The sequence below is a fragment of the Mesoplodon densirostris genome, chromosome 6 (assembly GCF_025265405.1).
Source record: "Mesoplodon densirostris isolate mMesDen1 chromosome 6, mMesDen1 primary haplotype, whole genome shotgun sequence".
NCBI classification, from domain to species: Eukaryota; Metazoa; Chordata; class Mammalia; order Artiodactyla; family Ziphiidae; genus Mesoplodon; species Mesoplodon densirostris.
In genome coordinates this window covers 1,150,095-1,168,456 of record NC_082666.1, presented here as the reverse complement: position 1 = coordinate 1,168,456, position 18,362 = coordinate 1,150,095, and the positions used below count along the sequence as shown (strand labels likewise).

The 18,362-nt window shown below is 58.2% G+C and overlaps 2 protein-coding genes across 3 annotated transcripts; both read left to right on the top strand.

Moving 5' to 3' along the window:
* Positions 1–5,467: 5,467 nt before the first annotated feature.
* TMEM141 (transmembrane protein 141) lies at positions 5,468–9,198 on the top strand. 2 transcript variants are annotated; one of them, XM_060100441.1, is made up of 5 exons: positions 5,468–5,575; positions 5,855–5,921; positions 6,128–6,211; positions 6,479–6,586; positions 9,068–9,198. In XM_060100441.1, exons 1-5 carry the CDS (start codon positions 5,522–5,524, stop codon positions 9,073–9,075), a joined length of 321 nt encoding a protein of 106 aa, XP_059956424.1. In that variant the 5' UTR covers positions 5,468–5,521; the 3' UTR covers positions 9,076–9,198. The 2 variants fall into 2 exon arrangements, with proteins under 2 accessions (XP_059956424.1, XP_059956423.1); XM_060100440.1 differs by lacking the exon at positions 9,068–9,198 and adding an exon at positions 6,965–7,406.
* Positions 9,199–9,450: 252 nt separating this feature from the next.
* Positions 9,451–18,242, top strand: CCDC183 (coiled-coil domain containing 183). The gene is made up of 15 exons (XM_060101842.1): positions 9,451–9,455; positions 9,798–9,925; positions 10,464–10,585; positions 11,050–11,127; positions 11,332–11,499; positions 11,697–11,801; positions 13,890–14,012; positions 15,156–15,281; positions 15,359–15,413; positions 15,923–16,023; positions 16,584–16,744; positions 16,938–17,106; positions 17,192–17,302; positions 17,373–17,469; positions 18,127–18,242. Exons 1-15 carry the CDS (start codon positions 9,451–9,453, stop codon positions 18,240–18,242), a joined length of 1,665 nt encoding a protein of 554 aa, XP_059957825.1.
* The last annotated feature ends 120 nt before the right edge of the window (positions 18,243–18,362 follow it).

The following is an 18,362-nucleotide window of genomic DNA, read 5'->3' as shown; positions in this document are numbered from 1 at the left end:
TGATAGATAGATATAGATAAAAGAGAAGCTATGAGCAAGGGCTAGACTAATGGACGGCAGAATGGTACCCAAGCGTGAATAGACGGGACAGTGGAGCACAGTAAAAGTTCAGAACGTAAAGGCTGCTTCAGACCTTCACCTTCCAAGTCCAACTCTGGCTCTTCTCAGGATCACTTTTTTTTTTTTTTTTTTTTTTTTGTGGTACGCGGGCCTCTCACTGTTGTGGCCTCTCCCGTTGCCGAGCACAGGCTCCGGACGCGCAGGCTCAGCGGCCATGGCTCACGGGCCCAGCCGCTCCGCGGCAGGTGGGATCTTCCCGGACCGGGGCACGAACCCGTGTCCCCTGCATTGGCAGGCGGACTCTCAACCACTGCGCCACCAGGGAAGCCCAGAATTTATTTTTTAATAACAAAAAAGATGAAAAACATAAAAGACCGATTACAACAGTGGAAATAAATGAAGACCACCCAAATGAGAACAAGCAAGCATCCCCTGTGGTTGTTTAGGGGGCATATTTGTCTTTCTCCAGTTGGTCCTGAGTTGAAGATGGGGGCAGAAATTATTGTTCGTTATCGTTCAAGTCCTGGCCATTTGGGCCAATTGTCACAGGGCACGTGTCCAGCTGCCCGTGATTCTCGGAAGCACCTTGGGTGGGGTCGGGCGAGGTGCCTGCCCTCCTGTTGGAGAAGGGTCTTGGGGCACAGATGAGTGAAGCTAGCCAAGGTCAGGGAAGTGGTGTGCTTGCACATGACTTGGGTTCCATTTCTGTGGAGAAGAGCTGAGCTGTGAGGAATGGGAGGCCCAGCCAGGCAGGGGAGGGGTCATCCCTGCACCTCGTTAGTGAGCAGGGTCCCTTGGTGGGGGTGGGAGGTCCAGGTCTGGAGCCAGGGAGCTGCAGCATTCTCGGAGGCATGGGGTGGTTTCCCTCTGGACCCTCAGGCCTCTCCTTTATGTGAAAATTAATAAAGGGAACCCTCACTAAACTGCAGTCAGGAGGCCAGAAGGGGGGAGCTCTCACACCCTACCGTGCAGCCTCAACTGCAGACCCAACAGGAAGGTTACTACTTACTACCCAGCAGGAGGAAGGAAGATATTCTCCCAGCCCAGCAACAGCCCAGCCAATGAGAGACCATCACAGTTCAGCCAATGAAAAGTCACCACACTGCGAACTCACACTTTCCTCCACCGGACACTTTGTTTAGAACAGCCCCTCCCAACGCCCCCTTCTCCTCTATAAAAGAGTTTCCTCTCCTCTGTTCTCTGCACTCGCTTGTGGTTTGCCCTAGATTGCTTGTCCTGAATTGCAGTTCTTTACTGTTCCCGAATAAACCAATGTTGCTGTTTTATTAAGGCCAAGGGAGATTATTTTGAAATGTTGAGCCAGTATCACTTTATTGGCTACATTGTTTTTTTTTTTAATTTTTTTTGACATGAACCATTTTTAAAGCCTTTATTGAATTTGTTACAATATTACTTCTGTTTTATGTTTTGGTTTTTTGGCCCTGAGACATGTGGGATCTTACCTCCCTGACCAGGGATCGAACCCACACCCCCTGCATTGGAAGGTGAAGTCTTAACCACTGGATCGCCAGGGAAGTCCCAGGATACATCATTTTTACAAAAGTTTGACAGGCAACAGAATGCAGAATTTAAAATATTCATACAAAACAGAATTAAGAGTAACATGACAACTCTAAAGTGTGTGATGTTTCCAAACATGGACCTTATGCCTGAAGGTGGCCAACTGAACAAATCAAAGGACCACAGAGAGGCGGGTGAGACTTGCAACTATGCCTGATTCTATGCAGTTGAGTTTCCACTTTTTTTTTTTTTCTGGCCGTGCCACGTGTCTTGTGGGATCTTATTTCCCTGACTAGGGATTGAACCTGGGCTCCCTGGCAGTGAAAGCACTGAATCCTAACCACTGGACCACCAGAGAATTCCCGAGTTTCCACTTTTCTGGTCATTTTTCATTGGTACTTACTCTGACCCAAGGGAACAAGGCTCTCCCCATGGAGGGAAATCTGGAGTCAAATATGCCTCGTAGAAGTACCCACTTAGGCAGCCATGAAGGTTTAGTAAAGTGGATCAATGGGAGGCTTCCGTTTTGTTATGAGGAGAAAATAGAACAGTAAATACAGAAGGAGCACACTCAAACTGAAAGAATTACCTGAGTACGTTGGGAAGAAACAGCACAGAAATAAACATGAAGCAATAGCTGATGAGCTCTGCAAAACTTCAAAGATCTATTAAAAATAGTATTGTTATCTCAAAAGAACTGTTTGGAACCAATTATATTATGAAAAATACAGCCTGTAAGTTTGTAACTTCAGAGAGTGTAGATAAGAACCCAGAGTCAGTTAATAGTTCAGATGAAAGAAAGACTCTGAATCCTGAACCGTCTAACGCTTCCCAAAAGGCAAGTAAAAGATTAATTTGTCACGGAATCATGATAAGGCTGTTTCCAAAAGGCCATAATCAAAAGAAGAGGTTTCCCCCTTTCACAAGGGTTTGGGAAATGTGGACAAGGGTGTTGTCTTCCCATGAAAGAGAGAGAGAAGCAGCAACAGTGAGAAAAGGGGGTACAAGCCTGGTCCAGACATCTTGGGAAAGCTGTCAGGTCAGATGTCACCTGCTTTAATTCCTGGAAATCTTTACTTTCAGGTCACCAGATGGTATGCAGCTCCAGTCAGGGGTTGGTGCTTTTTCAGATGTGACGCATGAATCCAAGTGTCTGTTCCTTGGAGCTTGGTGGCACATGGATAGGTTAGCGATACCTGGGCGGGGCTTCTTCCTGAAGACGAAGCATCTGGCAGGAACGCTTCTGCAAGGTTCAGCCTGAAACGTATCGGTTGTGCCCTTTCCCTGAGAAGTGCAGAGGCCCAGGCCCCAGCCCGCTGACCTATTTGTAAGTCAAAAGAGCTGTTTGAAGAAAACAGTAAACTTCAACAATTCAGTCCACCTTCAGATTATGGAGCCAAGAAGAAATGAATGGTACAAAAAGGGAATTTGGGAAAGGCAATAGTTTTTTTGTGTGTTTTTTGGTTTTTGGTTTCTTTGGCTGCGTCAAGTCTTAGTTGCGGCACGCGGGATCTTTGTTGAGGCATGCAGGATCTTTTTTGTTGCAGCGCGTGGGCACTTCGTTGGGGCGCATGGGCTTCTCTCTAGCTGTGGTGTGCAGGTTTTCTCTCTCTAGTTGTGGCCCATGGGCTCTGCAGTTTGTGGCATGCGAGCTCTGTAGTTATGGCACGGAGGCTTAGTTGTCCTGCGGCATGTGGGATCTTAGTTCCCTGACCAGGGCTCGAACCCACTTCCCCTGCATTGGCAGGCGGATTCCTTACCACTGCCCATCAGGGAAGTCCCAAGGCAATAGATTTTGAAGCAAAAGAATATTTCATATGTCAGTAGAATTTCCACACTGTCTCTTCAACACAAGAGAAGATGAAACGGCTTTCTGAGTTCATGTATTCTAAGACTTCCAAAGCTGATCTATAGGAGTCTGTAGGTGGCTTGCCTGAGAAAATAAACCCTAAGATTATCAAAGCATCAGCCAAGGCTGGGAAATAGCTGCCAGTCAGTCCTAATGACTCTGTACTAAAATAGCATTTGCACCCTCTGCTTAGGCTTGAAAGCCAATTTCCTCAAGTGACTTCAAAAGTAAGTTGTTGACCCACTTCGTGGTGATACTTCCAAAGACACCCACTAACAAGTAGCAACTTTGGGTTTAACTGGAGTAGAAGTGAACCAGCCACACCTTGTCACAGAGGCAGTGGTGACTTCGGATCACACTGCACCTGGTGAAATCGCCCTGTCCCCTCCAGCCCACCCTGAGGGCGCCCTGGGCACTTCTCTCCAGAGCCCTGGGAAGGAGCAGGCGCTGGGAACGGCTGCACTCTATGTCCCTTCATCACCCCACGCCCCCCACTTCCCCCATTCCCCCATCCCCCACTTGCACAGGGAATGTCCCGGCCAGCGCCCACATTGGTGGTGGGGGAGGTGCATTTTACTTTAGGAGCATCTGCACAGCTTTATTTTTTATATGGAATATACACTATTTTCATTAACAAGCAATAATAAATTTTTCTTTAGAGAAAGCTTTTTTTTTTTTTTTCCGGTACACGGGTCTCTCACTGTTGTGGCCTCTCCCGTTGCCGAGCACAGGCTCCAGACGCGCAGGCTCAGCGGCCATGGCTCACGGGCCCAGCCGCTCCGTGGCATGTGGGATCTTCCCGGACCGGGGCACGAACCTGTGTCCCCTGCATCGGCAGGCGGACTCTCAACCACTGAGCCACCAGGGAAGCCCTAGAGAAAGCATTTTAAACTACAACCTTGACCTCCCCACTGGGTTCCAAATTCACACATCCCACTCTCCTGTCTCCAGACATCTCAGACCCGACAGAGCCCAAACCACCTCCCAGTGTGCCCCACACCATCAGCTCCCCTCAGCCCCCCACTGCTGTGCCCACCTGTGCTCAGGGCAAGCACTGGAGGCCAGCCTGGGTCCCCTTCCTTCCTCCCTGGCACCTCCAACCCAATGCCAAGGCCTGTTAGTGCAGCCTCCAAACACACCCCAAGGGCACCCTGACAGCACTCTTGCACCCCAGTAGCTCCCTATATCCTGACAGCATGCTGCACCATGACAGCACCCCTGCCTGCTCCATGGCTGAAACACTCTCTAAACCTTAGCAGATGCACTCCTGGAAGGCTGGCCCCCCACCGTGCAGGGACAGCAAGATGTCCACTGAGCTGACATCCCTGGCTGCGCCTGGCTGTGCGCAATCAGAGGAACTGGAGTTCCCACCAGGCTTCAAGGCACAGCCCAACCCTTGCCTCTCGCCCTCACATCCAGCCACGTGGGCCTCCTGAAGCTGATGCAAATAGGCCACGCTTAGTCCCACACAGCAGCTCAAGGTTGAAGGTCCTCTGCCTGACCCTCCCATGCAGGTCTCTCCTTGAGGGCGGGCGCGCACACACACGTCCACACAGGCCCTGGCCTCTCTCCATACCCTTACCCATTTTGTTTTCCTGACCTCCTCCCAGGTCTGTTTACCTGTCTGCTCTATGAGGGCTAGGACCTCTGACTCCTCCGTGGGACCCCCAACTCCTAGCACAGAACTGGCACCAAGTTCGCGCTTACGGTATTTTTGGAATTAACTCGCTATATCATCTTTGGATACACTATTCCGTGGTCGTTTTCAGTAGATGTAATCCCGTAAGCAAAGCCCCACCCTCACAAATAATACTAACTAATCATTATGTCTATGAGAGCTTGGAAATGAGGCGGACGACCCAGGCCGGGCCCGCGGGGAGGAGCGCTAGCCGGCGCCCGCGTTCGCGCCGCCGCCTCGCCACCCAGTGTCACGGAGCTGGGCCTGGGGAGCGCGCGGCCGGCTCCGCTCCCTGCCCTCCGCCCGGCCCTGCGCAGGCCCGCCCGCCAGGCCCCGCCCCGCCCCATCCGGCCCCGCCCCTCCGCCCGGTCCGGCGCCGCTCTGCCCCGCCGGCTCCCCGCGCCCCGCCAGCCATGGTGAACCTAGGCCTGTCCAAGGTGGACGACGCCGTGGCCAAAAAGCACCCGGTGAGAAGGCTGGCCTGGGACGCGGGCCCCTGACCTCAGAAGCTGACCTGAGCGGGGCGGGGGCCTCGGTGGGAGTGTGCCCTTATCAGGGAAGAGAAGAGGGACAGAGGTGGGGGACCCTCTTGCTGTGGAGATCGAGGCATCCTGGGTGGGCATGGGGGCAGGTGGGATGGTCCAGGCCCCCAGGGCCTCACGATGAGTGGTCCCCTCCCCCAGGGGCCGGAGTGTGCCCAAAGGAGGGACGGGGAACTGAGCCTTAAACCCCCTTCCCCATCCCAGGGCCTTGGGGAGTATGCCGCGTGCCAGTCGAACGCCTTCATGAAGGGCATTTTCACCTTTGTCACAGGTAGGCTGGGTCCAGGTGTCTGTCCTGGGGTGTGAAGAGACCTCACCCTCCTGTCTCACCCTGACTCCCCAGCAGGTGGCGCCAGGTCGCCAGCCCGCAGTGCTCGGAGCCTGGCAGCTGTCGCGAGCACTTAGGCCGAGAGCCCCGGTGGTCCCCTGGCCAGCCCCGTGGACAGGCTGGCTGATGCGGACCATGGCTCTTGGCAGGCACCGGTGCGACCGTCGGCCTGCAGATGTTCGTTCAGAGGAAGTTTCCGTACCCCTTTCAGTGGAAGGTGCTGGTGGCCGTGGGTGGGTACTCCAGGGCTGGTGCCTGGCTCCCCTGAAATGCACCCCCGTTGCCGCTGGCTCCTCAGCAGAAGTGGATCCCACTAGGGGTGGGGGGCTGTGGTTCCGGGCTTCCCTGCCTCCGGGGATGGGGCTCCAGTTCTCAGTGGGAGCCCTGCTGGACCTCACCGCCCCCATCTGCTGGGAAGAAACCTGCACCCTGCTCCCTTCCCCTGACAAGATCAGAGGCCCCGCCCCCCTGCCCACTGGCCCCTGCCCCCCTCTCCCCAGTCGCAGGCTCAGTGGCCAGCTACTGGGTGACCCGAGTGGAGTCGCAGAAATGCAGCAACCTCTGGCTCTTCCTGGAGACAGGGCAGCTCCCCAAAGACATGGCCACAGGTGAGGGTCCCGGGGGCAGCAGGATCCGGAACCAAGGCTCCATTCCCCGGGCGCAGGCTGGACAGGCCTGTCCCCCGGACACGCACATGGGGGTGGGGGCGGGACAGAACTTCCAGGCCCTTGTGCAGGAGGAAGACCCAGGAGGGGCTGGGTGGCCCTGGGAGGGGCGAGTGCAGAATGAGGAGGGTGGGCACCCCAAGAAGAGCGGCCGGATTGAGAGGCCCCGCATTGGACATCAAGCTGATTGATCTCAATCCTGGCCGCCACTGCCTGCATCCCTCCTGTTACAGGCCTCAGTTTTTGCCCCGGTAAAATGGGCACAGGGACCGGGCGCAGCTTTGGGGTGTGGTTCTAGCTGTCTCCCTTTGCCTCTTACAGATCGGCACAGCTAGGAGAGCTCCAGCCAGGGCACAGAGGACCTGGGGCCAGAGAGTTCTAGAACACAGCCCTCAGCACCTCTGCACCCCAGGCTGACCTCCCCACACCCATGTCCCCTGCACACATGCATAGCTAGCTCTGTCAGACCTGTGCAAACTGCTCCTGCCCAGCCTGGATGCCCAGAAGGTCAGACCAGGAGGTGCTCCCCCTGGGGTGGGTGGCCTCCTGCAGGGCAGTGAGAAACGTGGTGGACACAGAGCTGGAGAAGACCAGGCCTGTCTCATGCATATTTGGGGGCAGCAGCTCTGGGGTGGGGGGTTGGGCCTTCTGCACTTCCTGCTGCTGATACGCCCTTTCTGACCCCTGCATCCCCCCGCCCACCCCAGTCAGAGCTGACAGCTGCTGCTGGGGGTTGTGGGACTAATAAATGCCTTTTCCTGTTTCCCATTTCCCGCCTGAGTTCTAAAGCAGTTGGGAAACAAGTCAGAGCAGTAAGAAGATGAGAGAGGGCTTCTCTGGTGGCGCAGTGGTTGAGAGTCCGCCTGCCTATGCAGGGGACACGGGTTCGTGCCCTGGTCCGGGAAGATTCCACATGCCGCGGAGCGGCTGGGCCCGTGAGCTATGGCCGCTGAGCCTGCGCGTCCAGAGCCTGTGCTCCACAACGGGAGAGGCCACAACAGCGAGAGGCCTGCGTACAGCGCAAAAAAAAAAAAAAAAAGATGAGAGGAATGTCACCTCGGTACCATACAGCTGATTGGAGGAGGTGCCAGGGCAGTTCCTAACACTGAACCCCAGAATTAGACACTCTGGGCAGCCCCATGGGCCCTCCGTGCGGGGGTGTGCTTCTGTACCACCTGGCACAGAGAAACAGAGCAGACGGTGTGCAGCCAGGCAGCACCTGGCTTCCAGGAGACAAGGGACAGGAAGTGGCCGTGCCTACCTGCCTATCATTCCAAACCCACCTATCAGATTAAGTCACTTCTCCCCTGGGGAGGAGGAAGTGAGTGGTTCAGGAGGCCAGAGTCAGCTTACTGGAGCTCTGTCCACATGGAGGAGTGTTCCTGGGTGGGCAAGACTGCCCACCGCACCCACCCCCAACAGAGGGAGAGGCAGAGATTATATAAAACCTGGGCAAATCATCGTCCTTTATAGCAGGCTTCCCGGGAACACCGAAGGCACACAGGGCCGTGCTGCTCCAGCCCCAGCTCCGCCCCTGCGCCTGCTGACCTAGCCAGTCACGCAAAAGAACATCTACTGCACACTCACTATGCACCAGGGAATCTGTTCGTGGGAAGGCAAAATGACAGGAAGCCCAAGATAACCATGGCATAAGCAAGCTAGAGTTTTCATTTTCTTTCATGGAAAAGCTCAAGTGGGTGGTCTGGGGCTGTATGGAGTCAGGGATCCAGGCTTCTTTTAGCGTGTTGTGTGCTGTAACGGCCCTCATTCCAAATCCACCTCATGGTCCCAGACAGCTGTGCTGGCTCCGGCCATCAGGTCTTCATCCCTGTCAACAGGAAAGAGAAAGGGGGAGGAGGAGGGCAGTTCACTCACTTCTCTGAACACTGCATTGGCTAGAAATAAGTCATGTGGGACGCCTAGTGCAAAGGCACCTAGGAGGGCAGCTTGCTCTGGGCAGCCTCGTGCCCACTAAAATTCAGGGGTTCTCCATCTGAGGAAAGGAGAACCAGTATTGGGGGACAGGCTGCCTCACACCCTGGGAGAACACGGGCATCAAGGAATAGACCCTGCCCACGGCAGGCCCTCCCAAGCCCCCGAGGGAAAGACCTGGGCTCAGGGGGAGGGCAGAGGGTGAACTCTGAGTTTCAGAGGGGACTGGACTCACTTTTTAAAAACTGAGAGTAACCAGAAAAGTAAAGGATCTGTTTGAGAGGTCACAGAGAAAGATGGGTGCTGTAACAGCACATGGGTGAAGACGATTGTTATGGCTGAACTGTGTCTCCCACAAACTCACAGTTTGCAGCCCTAGCCCCCAGGACCTCAGAATATGACTGCATTTGGAGACAGGACCTTTGAAGGGGTGATTAAGTTAAAATGGGGATGGGACCTCATCCAGTCTGACTGGTGTGCTTATACGAGAAGGCGATTAGGACACAGATGAGTACAGAGAAAGACCCCACGAGGACACGGCCGTCTACAAGCCTGGGAGAGACACCTCAGGAGAAACCAGCCCTGCCGACACCTTGATCTCAGACTTCAAGCCTCCAGGATGCGAGACAATAAATTTCTGTTGTTTAAGCTGCTCGCTCTGTGGTGCTTTGTTAGCAAAGTCATGCAGGTTGGAAGAAGTAACCCATCTGATGTGCACCCCTGGAATCCCAGGCTTGGGCCACATGGCTGTAAGGGAAGCTCGTGCTGGGGGCGCAGAGGGAGGGAACTGACTCCTCCTGGAGTAAGTGACAGCTAAAGCTGGACCCAGGACTTCCCCAGGGAAGTGGGGGTGGAGCAGGGAAGGTCAGGGAGAGATGGGGTAGTCAGGGCCGAGGCTGGGGGTCTCACGAGCCAGGTCACCAGGGTTGGAGTTTGAACTTGGGGTGGGGTAAGGGAATGGGGGTGTGGGGGGATGGGGAGGGTGCAGTGGGGCCACCGTGGGGTGCAGTGACACCTCCAGTCACCCCCCTGTGGAAGAAAGCTGCCTTGACGAAGGCATCACACCTGGGCGGAGAGCAACCCCGAGGCTAGCTGGGGGCAGAGGGTGGGGTCATCGGGGTGGGCCAGGAATTCCCGGGTTCCCTGGGCGTTGAGAACCTCAGCCCCCGTCACAATGGGCCGAGATTCCAGGGACAATCTGAACTGTGGTTCTGCGGGGTAGGCTCAGCACAGAGAGGGTGGGAGGTGCGGACGGGCCCTGGAGGACCCCGTGGGCCACCGTGAAGATTCGTAGTGAGGCAGAGATGGGGGAGCAGATCCAGGAGCTGAAGACCATCACTCGGCTCCAGGGTGCGGCCGCTGCTGGGGTCACCCAGGGGCTCCGCGGCTCCTGGAGGGAGGACTTACGATCTTAACACAGGGACGGTCCAGGGCATATGGACTGGGGGCCGCTCTACTGCTCACCCCCAAACAGAGCTGGGGGGAAGGGATCGGAGGGGTCTGCCATGCAGGAGCCAGGGGGAGGAGGAGCTGGGGGCTTCAAGAAGATTTGTGGGCACAGTGGCCTCAAAGCCAGAGGGGACGGGAGGGGATCCACCCACTTCTGTGGCTAGAGGGTCTGGAAGAAATCACGGGCCTGCCCGTCCCTGGCTTGCACCCCGCCCTCCCCACCTCCCAGCACTGCCGTCCACTGAGAGCCGTCCAGATGAGCACTGCTGAGCAGCAAGGCTGCCCCCATGCAGGCTGGGAGGAAGGAGCACGGCCTTGGAGACAGCAAACTCATGCCCCCACCTCTGTCCTCCCCGGCGTGGAGCCTACCCCACCCGGGAATCCCGGCCAGGCCCTTGGCCCTTGGCCTACATCCTGGCTGCCCTGCCCCTCCACACAGAGCAATGTCGGGCGCTGCAGATCCAGGCGGTGAAGGAGGCCACGGTCAAGAACAAGGCCACGCTGGCTGTCCTGCGCAGCAACATTCGCCGCGGGTCCCACGAGTGGGCTTTGGCCAAGAAGGTGGACAGCGGGACCCTCCCTGCTACCTGCTGGCTGGGGGTGGGGGTGGGGCGGGGCACGTGCTGAAACAGCCCTTCCCCCAACACAGGTGCACAGCTGGCACCTCCTCTCCTTTCCCCACTCTAACCCCAACCATTCTGAAGTGGGGTGGGGGGTGCAGTTTCCCCACCACCCACCTCAGAGGGCAGGGCCAGGGGCCCGACAGAGGTCCCTTTCCTGGGCTACTCCCTGCAGCAGCCATATAGGGGAGCCAGGGCCCCGCCTCTCTGGACCCCCATCACATTGGAGCAGGGATGGGCCGGATGGAGTCCTTCAGCGCTCTGCCCCTTGTGGCCCCAGGAGCTGGGGTCTTGCTGCTGGGCTAGAACAGGGCAGAGGAGACCCGGGGAGAATCCCTGCAGGGGCCGGCGGCGGGGGGGGACGCAGAGGGGCCGAGCCCCCAGCTCAGCCGCCGCGCCCCACAGTACGACCAGCGGACCATCTCCAAGGCCTGCGGGAAGGACGTGCCCATGAGGCTGGCGCACAGCCGCTGCACCGTGGAGGTAAGGCAGCAGGGGGGACCCGTCAGCCCCGCCCAGCCAGTGCACCCCAACTAAACTACGATGTGGAGCCGGTGGGGAGCAGAGCGAGCTCCCAGCCCCAGCGTCTGTGTGGCGTTGCCACGGGTCCCTCCCCGCCCGCCCAGCTGCAGGCGCGCTCCGTGGCCCCTGAGCACCCACGCGCGGGCCGTGCCCTCCCCGACCCAGGTGGCGCGGGAGAAGCTGCGCAAGTACGTCTTCGACCGCGTGAATATGCACAACATGCTGATCCACTTGGTGCGGCGGCGCGAGCAGAAGCTGGAGAGCATGCAGCTGGAGCTGGCCAGCCTTAAGAACCAGCCCGAGGCCACCAAGGAGGAGCTGCGCATGCTGCAGGTGGCGGCAGGGAGCGGGGGCGGGGCCTCCAGGGTGATGGAGGCGGGGCCACAGGAGAGGGGCGGGGCTCTGTGGAAGGGCGGGGCTAGATGAATGAGGCCCCCTTGGAAGAAAGCCCAGCCCCGCCCCCGCCGCCCTCTGCACTCCCAGGTGGCCTGTCCCCACGCACTCTCAATGTGCCCTTCCTCCCCGCCCAGGTCATCCGTCAGCTGGAGAACAGCATAGAAAAGACGATGGTCAAGATCACCACAAGCCAGAATATCCACCTGCTCTACGTGGACCTGCTGGACCACCTGAAAAAAGTGAGCCCCCTCACCCCACACCCGGAGACCGAGACCGCATCCCGGTCCCAGGGAGCCCATTTTTTGGTTTTTGGTTTTTTATAAATTTAGTGATTTATTGACTTATTTTTGGCTGCTTGGGTCTTCGTCGCTGCGTGCAGGCTTTCTCTAGTTGTGGCGAGCAGGGCTACTCTTCGTTGCAGTGTGCAGCCTTCTCATTGCAGTGGCTTCTCTTGTTGCGGAGCACAGGCTCTAGGTGCACGGGCCTCAGTAGTTGTGGCTTGTGAGCTTCAGTAGTCGTGGCTCACGGGCTCAGTAGTTGTGGCTCGCAGGCTCCAGAGTGCAGGCTCAGGAGCTGTGGTGCATGGGCTGAGTTGCTTCGCAGCATGTGGGATCTTCCTAGACCAGGGCTCAAACCCGTGTCCCCTGCATGGGCAGGTGGATTCTTAACCACTGCGCCACCAGGGAAGCCCTGGGTTCTTATTTGCTGGTTTAGTGTTGTTTTTACTTTGCCCCATCGTTTCTCATCCCCTGGCTTCTGAGGCCAAGAGATGGGTCCTGCACCCTCAGAAGTTCCCTAACATCATCCAGGGCAAGCTGCCTCTGAGCAGGTCAGTAACCTCCGCTTGCTGCCCACCTCTTCCAAGCCAGCCACCCTGCTCCCTGCCGAGAAGGCCAGGGGGAAGCCCCCAGGGGCTGTGAGCCCTGCTATGAGGCAACCCCCCTTCACTGGAGGCCCCCCTTGGCCCCCACACAGAAGAGCACAGGCACCTGCCACAGGCCAGGTGATGGAAGATGGGGAGGACAAGGACAGTTGGAGAGGAGGGCTGGAGGGTGGGTGCCAGGGTGCAAAGAGGAGCAGCTTGGCAGGTGGGGCCGGGAGAGAGAGGGAAGACCCCACCTTCATCCTGGGGCTGGGGGAGGGGAAGCCCTGGAGGTCAGTGTGGCTGGGAGGGTGACACGTAGAAATGCGTTTGGAGGAGGGTGTGGGATGGGTGGGCATTGCAGCTCTTCGCAGCTGGGGTCATGCCCCCCAAATCCTGCCCACAGTGCCCAGAGCCCAGCAGCACTCAGCTTTGTCCTCCAGCCTGTCCCTCTTGCCTCAGGCCCCGGGTCCTGGAGGCTCACCTTGTGGCCCTGCCCACATCTCCTTCCTGGGCCCACTCCTCCTCCCCACACCCCTTCCCACTCCGACTGCACTCTGGGGTCCAGCTCCTCCTTCACCTGTATGCATTATGTCCTCCCAGTGGTACTTGCTTATCTTTTCAGAACATATGCCCCCCAAAAAATTAACTCCTGTGGTCATCTGCTATTTTTTTTTTTTTTTTTTTTGGCCGCATGGCACGGCATGCGAGTTCTTAGTTCCCTGACCAGGGATCGAACCCGTGACCCCTGCAGTGGAAGCGCCGAGTCTTAACCACTGGAACACCAGGGAAGTCCCCCTTGCATTAAAAAAAAAAAAAAAAAAAAGTGAAGATTCTACGTTGTAGTTATCAACAACAAAATACTAAGAGCTAAGATATATTGGACATTTATGAACCTGACCCTGTGCTAAATATACATCATTATACCTCCTCAGTCCATCCTGACAGCGACCTCCTGAAAGAGCCATTATTACCTTTACACATGGCAAAACCCAGGTTAAGTGGCTTTCCTAAGGTCCCATGCTAGCTAGTCAGGTCACAGCCTTGGCCTTGAGTCCTGAGTCTCTGACCTCACACCAGTGTTTTGAGGCCCTCTGCTTCACTTCAGACAGCAGCCAGCCTCCCGGGCTTTCACAGTCACCTCTCACGTGGTGAGACATCCCATCACAACTTCTTTGGAAGTGTCTCTGGACTCTGGCCCTGGGCAGTGAGAGAATCCACCAGGAAGATGCTGTTTTCCCTCCCAAAACATGTCCTTTCACCTGCTTTGGGCCCGGCTGGGGCCACATGCCAGGCTATACTTGTCCTCTGGGCTCGCACAGTCCGGGGTGAGGGGTGGGGAGTAGGCGTGGTCCACTTTGCGGGCCAGAAGAGAACGAAGGAGGAGCCAGGGGAGCCTGTGGTTGGCCCGCAGTCCCTGGACTGTCAGCCTCTGTGCCCACCTGCACTTGCCCTTCTGCTGCAGAAGCTGGCAGGATACCCCACAGAGCTGGACAAGCTGCAGAATCTCGTGGGTGACTACTGCTCGGAACTGTCGGACATGACAGTCATGTCCCAAGATGCCATGATGGTTACGGATAAGGTCAAGGTGAGAGCAGGTCCCAGGCTGGGGGCCCTGCAGGGCCATCTCTTGAACCTGTCTGGCCCAGGGTCCGTCGGGACACCCCCATGCCCACGCCCCCTGTCATCACTGGAGGAGTCCAGTGGCTGCCCTGCCGCCCTGCTTGCCTTACCACCTGTGAGGCTGGGCAGAGGGGGCCCCACCAGGCACAGAAGCCATGAGGCAGACGGAGAAGGCAGAGAAGTGACCTGGATGGGGCAGGTGCCACCCCTTCACCCACTCTGTGCCGAGGCCCCTGCCAGGCCAGCCTGCCCCCTCCTCATGAAGTGGGGCCACCCTGGGGTTCGGACCTTCTCAGGAAGGCAGTGAATGGCGGATTCTGGGGGTTGGAGGTTGGGCCACACAGTCTTGGGGTGTAACAGGGCCAAAAGGAGGCATGGGGGCTGGAGCCTGTGTGGGCAGCAGGTGGCAGGGCTGCAGTGGCGGCCCTCCTAACCTGGAGCCCTGGGAGGAGGTGGGGGGAGATGGGATCAGATTCGTGTCTCCAAACGGGTGTGCTCTGGCTGCAGAGACTGGAGGGGACCAGGGCCAAGACACTGGTCACTTGGGCCAGACCAGTGGTGGAGATGGGTGGCCAAACTCGGACGGAGCCGAGAAGCCTTTAAGACGTCACCCCGATGGGGGCGGGGCGAGTGAGACGTGCAGGCAAGGGCACAGCGTGGCACGCCGGATGCGTGAGCAGGCACAGACAGACAGTGGATTCAGCCACCAAAGCAGGATGTGCTGGGAGACAGGAGGTCTGGGGGAAGATGATGAGTTTGTGTTTAGACATGTGGAGTCCACTCTAGTGAGTTCTACGGGGAGTTGGTAGAGGCAGCGGAGGACCGGGGCTGGAGAAAGAAATCTGTGAGGCACGTCCCAGGCGGTCCCTGAGCCTATGGCTGCAGCCGGAGTGACCCCAGCTGGAGGGGTGTAACTCAAGGGAAGGCTCAGAGGCCAGGCGGCGGGGGCGGGGGGGGGCGTCCCAGAGGAAGGCAGAACACAACGGGGAGGGTGATGGTCGCAGGCAGAGCGTCCCAAATCAGGAGGACGGGGACTGACACTGAACTGGATCGGCACCCTGGGTGGCCTTGGTGGGACAGACCCCCGTCCCCCTTCCTGTGTCCCCAGATGAACATGAGGCAAGGGGAGGCCACCTTCATCAAGGAACGCCAGGCACGGGAGAACCGGCTGAACCAGCAGAAGAAGCTCATTGACAAGATCCACACCAAGGAGACCAACGAGAAATACCTCTGGGTGAGTCCGGGCCACGTCAGGCACAGCAGCCCCTGCCCCACAGAGGACACCCCTCACCTCCTCCTCCCCCTCCTCAGGGCCTGCGGGACTTGCACTTCCCCTCCAACCTGATGGGCCCCGAAACTCTGAAAGGTAAGCACTCAGCTCCCGCCACCCCAGCCAGGGTCCCGAGAGGTGGGTCACCATGAGGTGGGGGTAACCTGCAGGGGCCGGGGTGAGGGAGACCGACGAGCCCCGGCCCCTCCCTGGCTAGACCTGCACCGGTGCACACCAACAGTCACAGCGCATGCTTCAAGGTGCTGCTGCCGGCTCTGGGCTCTTGGCCAGGGGTGGCTGAGCCCCCGGCTTCTCAGCTGTAAAATGCACTCGGCAATGCTCCTGGCACCCCTGAGCCGCCTCTGAGAAGCCCCACTAAGCCCCACTGTGCCAGGCTGCTTTTGGTCCTCCTCTGGATGGAGCTGCCTTGGGGCATCCCTCGAGGGCTGGCCAAGGAGGAAGCCAGTTAAGGTGAAGGCGACTCTGACGGGTAACCAGCTCTTGGGTGGCCTCCCCTAACGACGTATGGGGGCATCCGACGGCCTCGCGCAGAGCTCCCACAGCATTCCTGCATGCCGGCTGACCTTCCCCTCTGCTGTGCCCAGTGAGGAGAACGGAGACCTCCAAGGCTGATATCGAATACCAGACGGACGTGACGGCTTTGGTGGAGAAAGTCAAGACTGCTGTGCAGTGCTCTCACCTCTGGGTACTGCTCCCTGGCACTCCTGGGATGTGGGCAGAAGGACGGGTGGGGACCCTGCCCCAGCCCAAGGGCCAGCTGAGCTGGGCCAGGCTTTGCAGACACTTTCTGCATGAATGGACACACAAAGCAGCGGCCCCACAGCTCAGAGTGGCGGGCACTCCAGGGACGCAGCTGGCAAATCCAAGCCGTGTTCCAGGGGCTGCACAGAGCCTGCTGGAATTTGAGGATCAAACCCCAAGGAGGTGGCCTTCACCTCTTAACTCCTTCCCCTTCCCAAACCAACAGCATCATGACAACCAGCTGCCTCTCCGCCCCACCCCCTTTACTTTAATCCGCCCTGGATTTATTATTAGTAAGCCTTGAGCTCCTGTCCATGGTCCTGACGTAAGCTTGTCACCCTTGGACGAGTGACTCAAAGCCATGCAGTCTCTTGGCGGTGGTCTCTCTGGCTCTCCCTTGGGGTCATCTGGCCCCGCTGCCTGTCACGAGGGTGACACACACAGAGGGCCTCAGGTCCTCAACGCCCAGCCACGGTCAATGTTACTGACCACTGGCCCCGCCAGGACATCGGCGGCCGCTTCCTGGCTCAGAGGAGCACGGAGGAGAACCTGGCACTGCAGGTGGCGGATGGTGAGGGGAGGCGGGCGCAGCTGGAGGCCGTGATGAAGGAGCTGGCGACGGAGGAGGTGATGCTCAAGTTCCACCCGACGCCCAGCTCCAGCAGGTACCCGGGAGCCCCTGACTTCCTCCTCACTGACAGCCCCGCGGCTGGCACCAGGCTCGGAGCTGAGCGCACCCGCTGCCGAGGGGCCCCAAGTGCCCGCATGTGAGCTCCTGAGCCCGAATTAGCACAGCACCCGCTCGGGACTCTGCTACCTTGCCCTCGGTCCGCTACCCACCTCCCTCATCCTCAACAGCTTGAAGTCTGTTGAGAAGAAAATGAAGGACATGCTGAAGGAGGAGGAAGACCGGCTGCAGCGGGCCCACGCCAAGATGGCCAAGAGCCAGAAGCTGCTGTTGACCATCCAAACTGGCATCGACAACCTCCACATCCGCCTGATCGGTGTCCCCCTGCCCACGGCCCAGGTACCAGGGAAGCGTGGAGGAGCCCCCAGTACAGAGGGTCCCCTGGAGGGGCCAGAGGGAGACGACTTGTTCCTCCTGGCCACAGAAAGAAGCACTGCCCTCCGACACCCTGGATGTGTACAGCAAGCTGGCATACTGCGAGGGGAAGCTGCTATACCTGGCTGACCGAGTGCAGATGATGCCCAGGACAGAGGAGGTAGCCCTGGCCCGGGGGGTGCCCACACGCCTCGTGTGCCCTCGGAGCTGACAGTCCCCATGCCCTGCAGGTCCACACGAAGGTGAGGGATGCCCTGGAGTCCTCGACCCTGAAGGAGAAGCAGAACACCAGGATCAGCTTTGAGGACATGGAGGAGGATGTCACAGGCACAGGCCGCCCAGCAGCTGGTGGTGGGCCTGAGCTGTGCAGAGGCAGAGGTTGGGGATGGCGCTTGCTGCATCTGACTAGGGCAGCCTGGAGGGACAGTGGGGGCTAAAGGGATAGAAAGGGTGTGTCAGTTGCACCCACAGGATTTTTAATTTATAGAGGTGACTTGGTGAAGTTAATGCCATTGAAAGAACTTACCACCTTTTGTGACACAGGGAGGCACCAGTGCCGGTAGGCAGGCAGGGGGCAAGGCCTTGGCCAGGGCCCTTATTGGGGTTTCTGGGGGAAGGGCAAGGCAGGGCAGGGCACACAGCTTAAGATATGCCCGTTCGAATAATTCCAGCAGGTTTGGGGCACAGGGGCTGTCCCCAGTTGCCTGGCACCTGGCCCTGGGTGATTCTGGCTTGGGGTGTGCGTTAGACAGAGGTGGTTGGGTGTGGGCTCTGGAAGGGCTGGGTGAACCCTGGTCTGTCTCTCTCCCCGGCTGTGCGAGACCTCAAATGCCAGAGCATCAGGGACACAGAAAGTAAGAAATATACGTCGTTGGTACAATTGGCCCTGCGGTGAACGGACGCCAGGGGACAATCCAGGATCTGGGGACCCTCGCGGGGCAGACGGGCTGCGGGCGCAGCTGCCCTCCCCCCCCTCCTTTGCAGATACCTTCCAGTTCGCCGACGTGGGCCACAGTTACGTGCCCTCGCGGGCCGAGATCAAGAGACAGGGCCGGCGGCTGATAGAGGGGAAGCTCAAGGTGGCCAAGAAGAAGAAGTGACCGGAAGAGGAAGAACCCGCCTCGCCAGCACTCCCCGCCCCCATGCTGTCATTGGTTACACAAATAAACATTTTTCCAGGACTGCGGGGCACCTGAGGGGACGCAGATGTGGGGGACAGC

Coding starts and splice junctions, on each gene's coding strand:
- TMEM141 (XM_060100440.1), top strand. CDS start 5,522: ATGGTGAACCTAGGCCTGTCCAAGGTGGACGACGCCGTGGCCAAAAAG. Junction 5,576..5,854: donor CCGTGGCCAAAAAGCACCCG/GTGAGAAGGCTG, acceptor TCCCCATCCCAG/GGCCTTGGGGAGTATGCCGC. Junction 5,922..6,127: donor CATTTTCACCTTTGTCACAG/GTAGGCTGGGTC, acceptor GGCTCTTGGCAG/GCACCGGTGCGACCGTCGGC.
- CCDC183 (XM_060101842.1), top strand. Junction 14,013..15,155: donor TGGTTACGGATAAGGTCAAG/GTGAGAGCAGGT, acceptor CTGTGTCCCCAG/ATGAACATGAGGCAAGGGGA. Junction 17,107..17,191: donor TCCCCCTGCCCACGGCCCAG/GTACCAGGGAAG, acceptor TCCTGGCCACAG/AAAGAAGCACTGCCCTCCGA.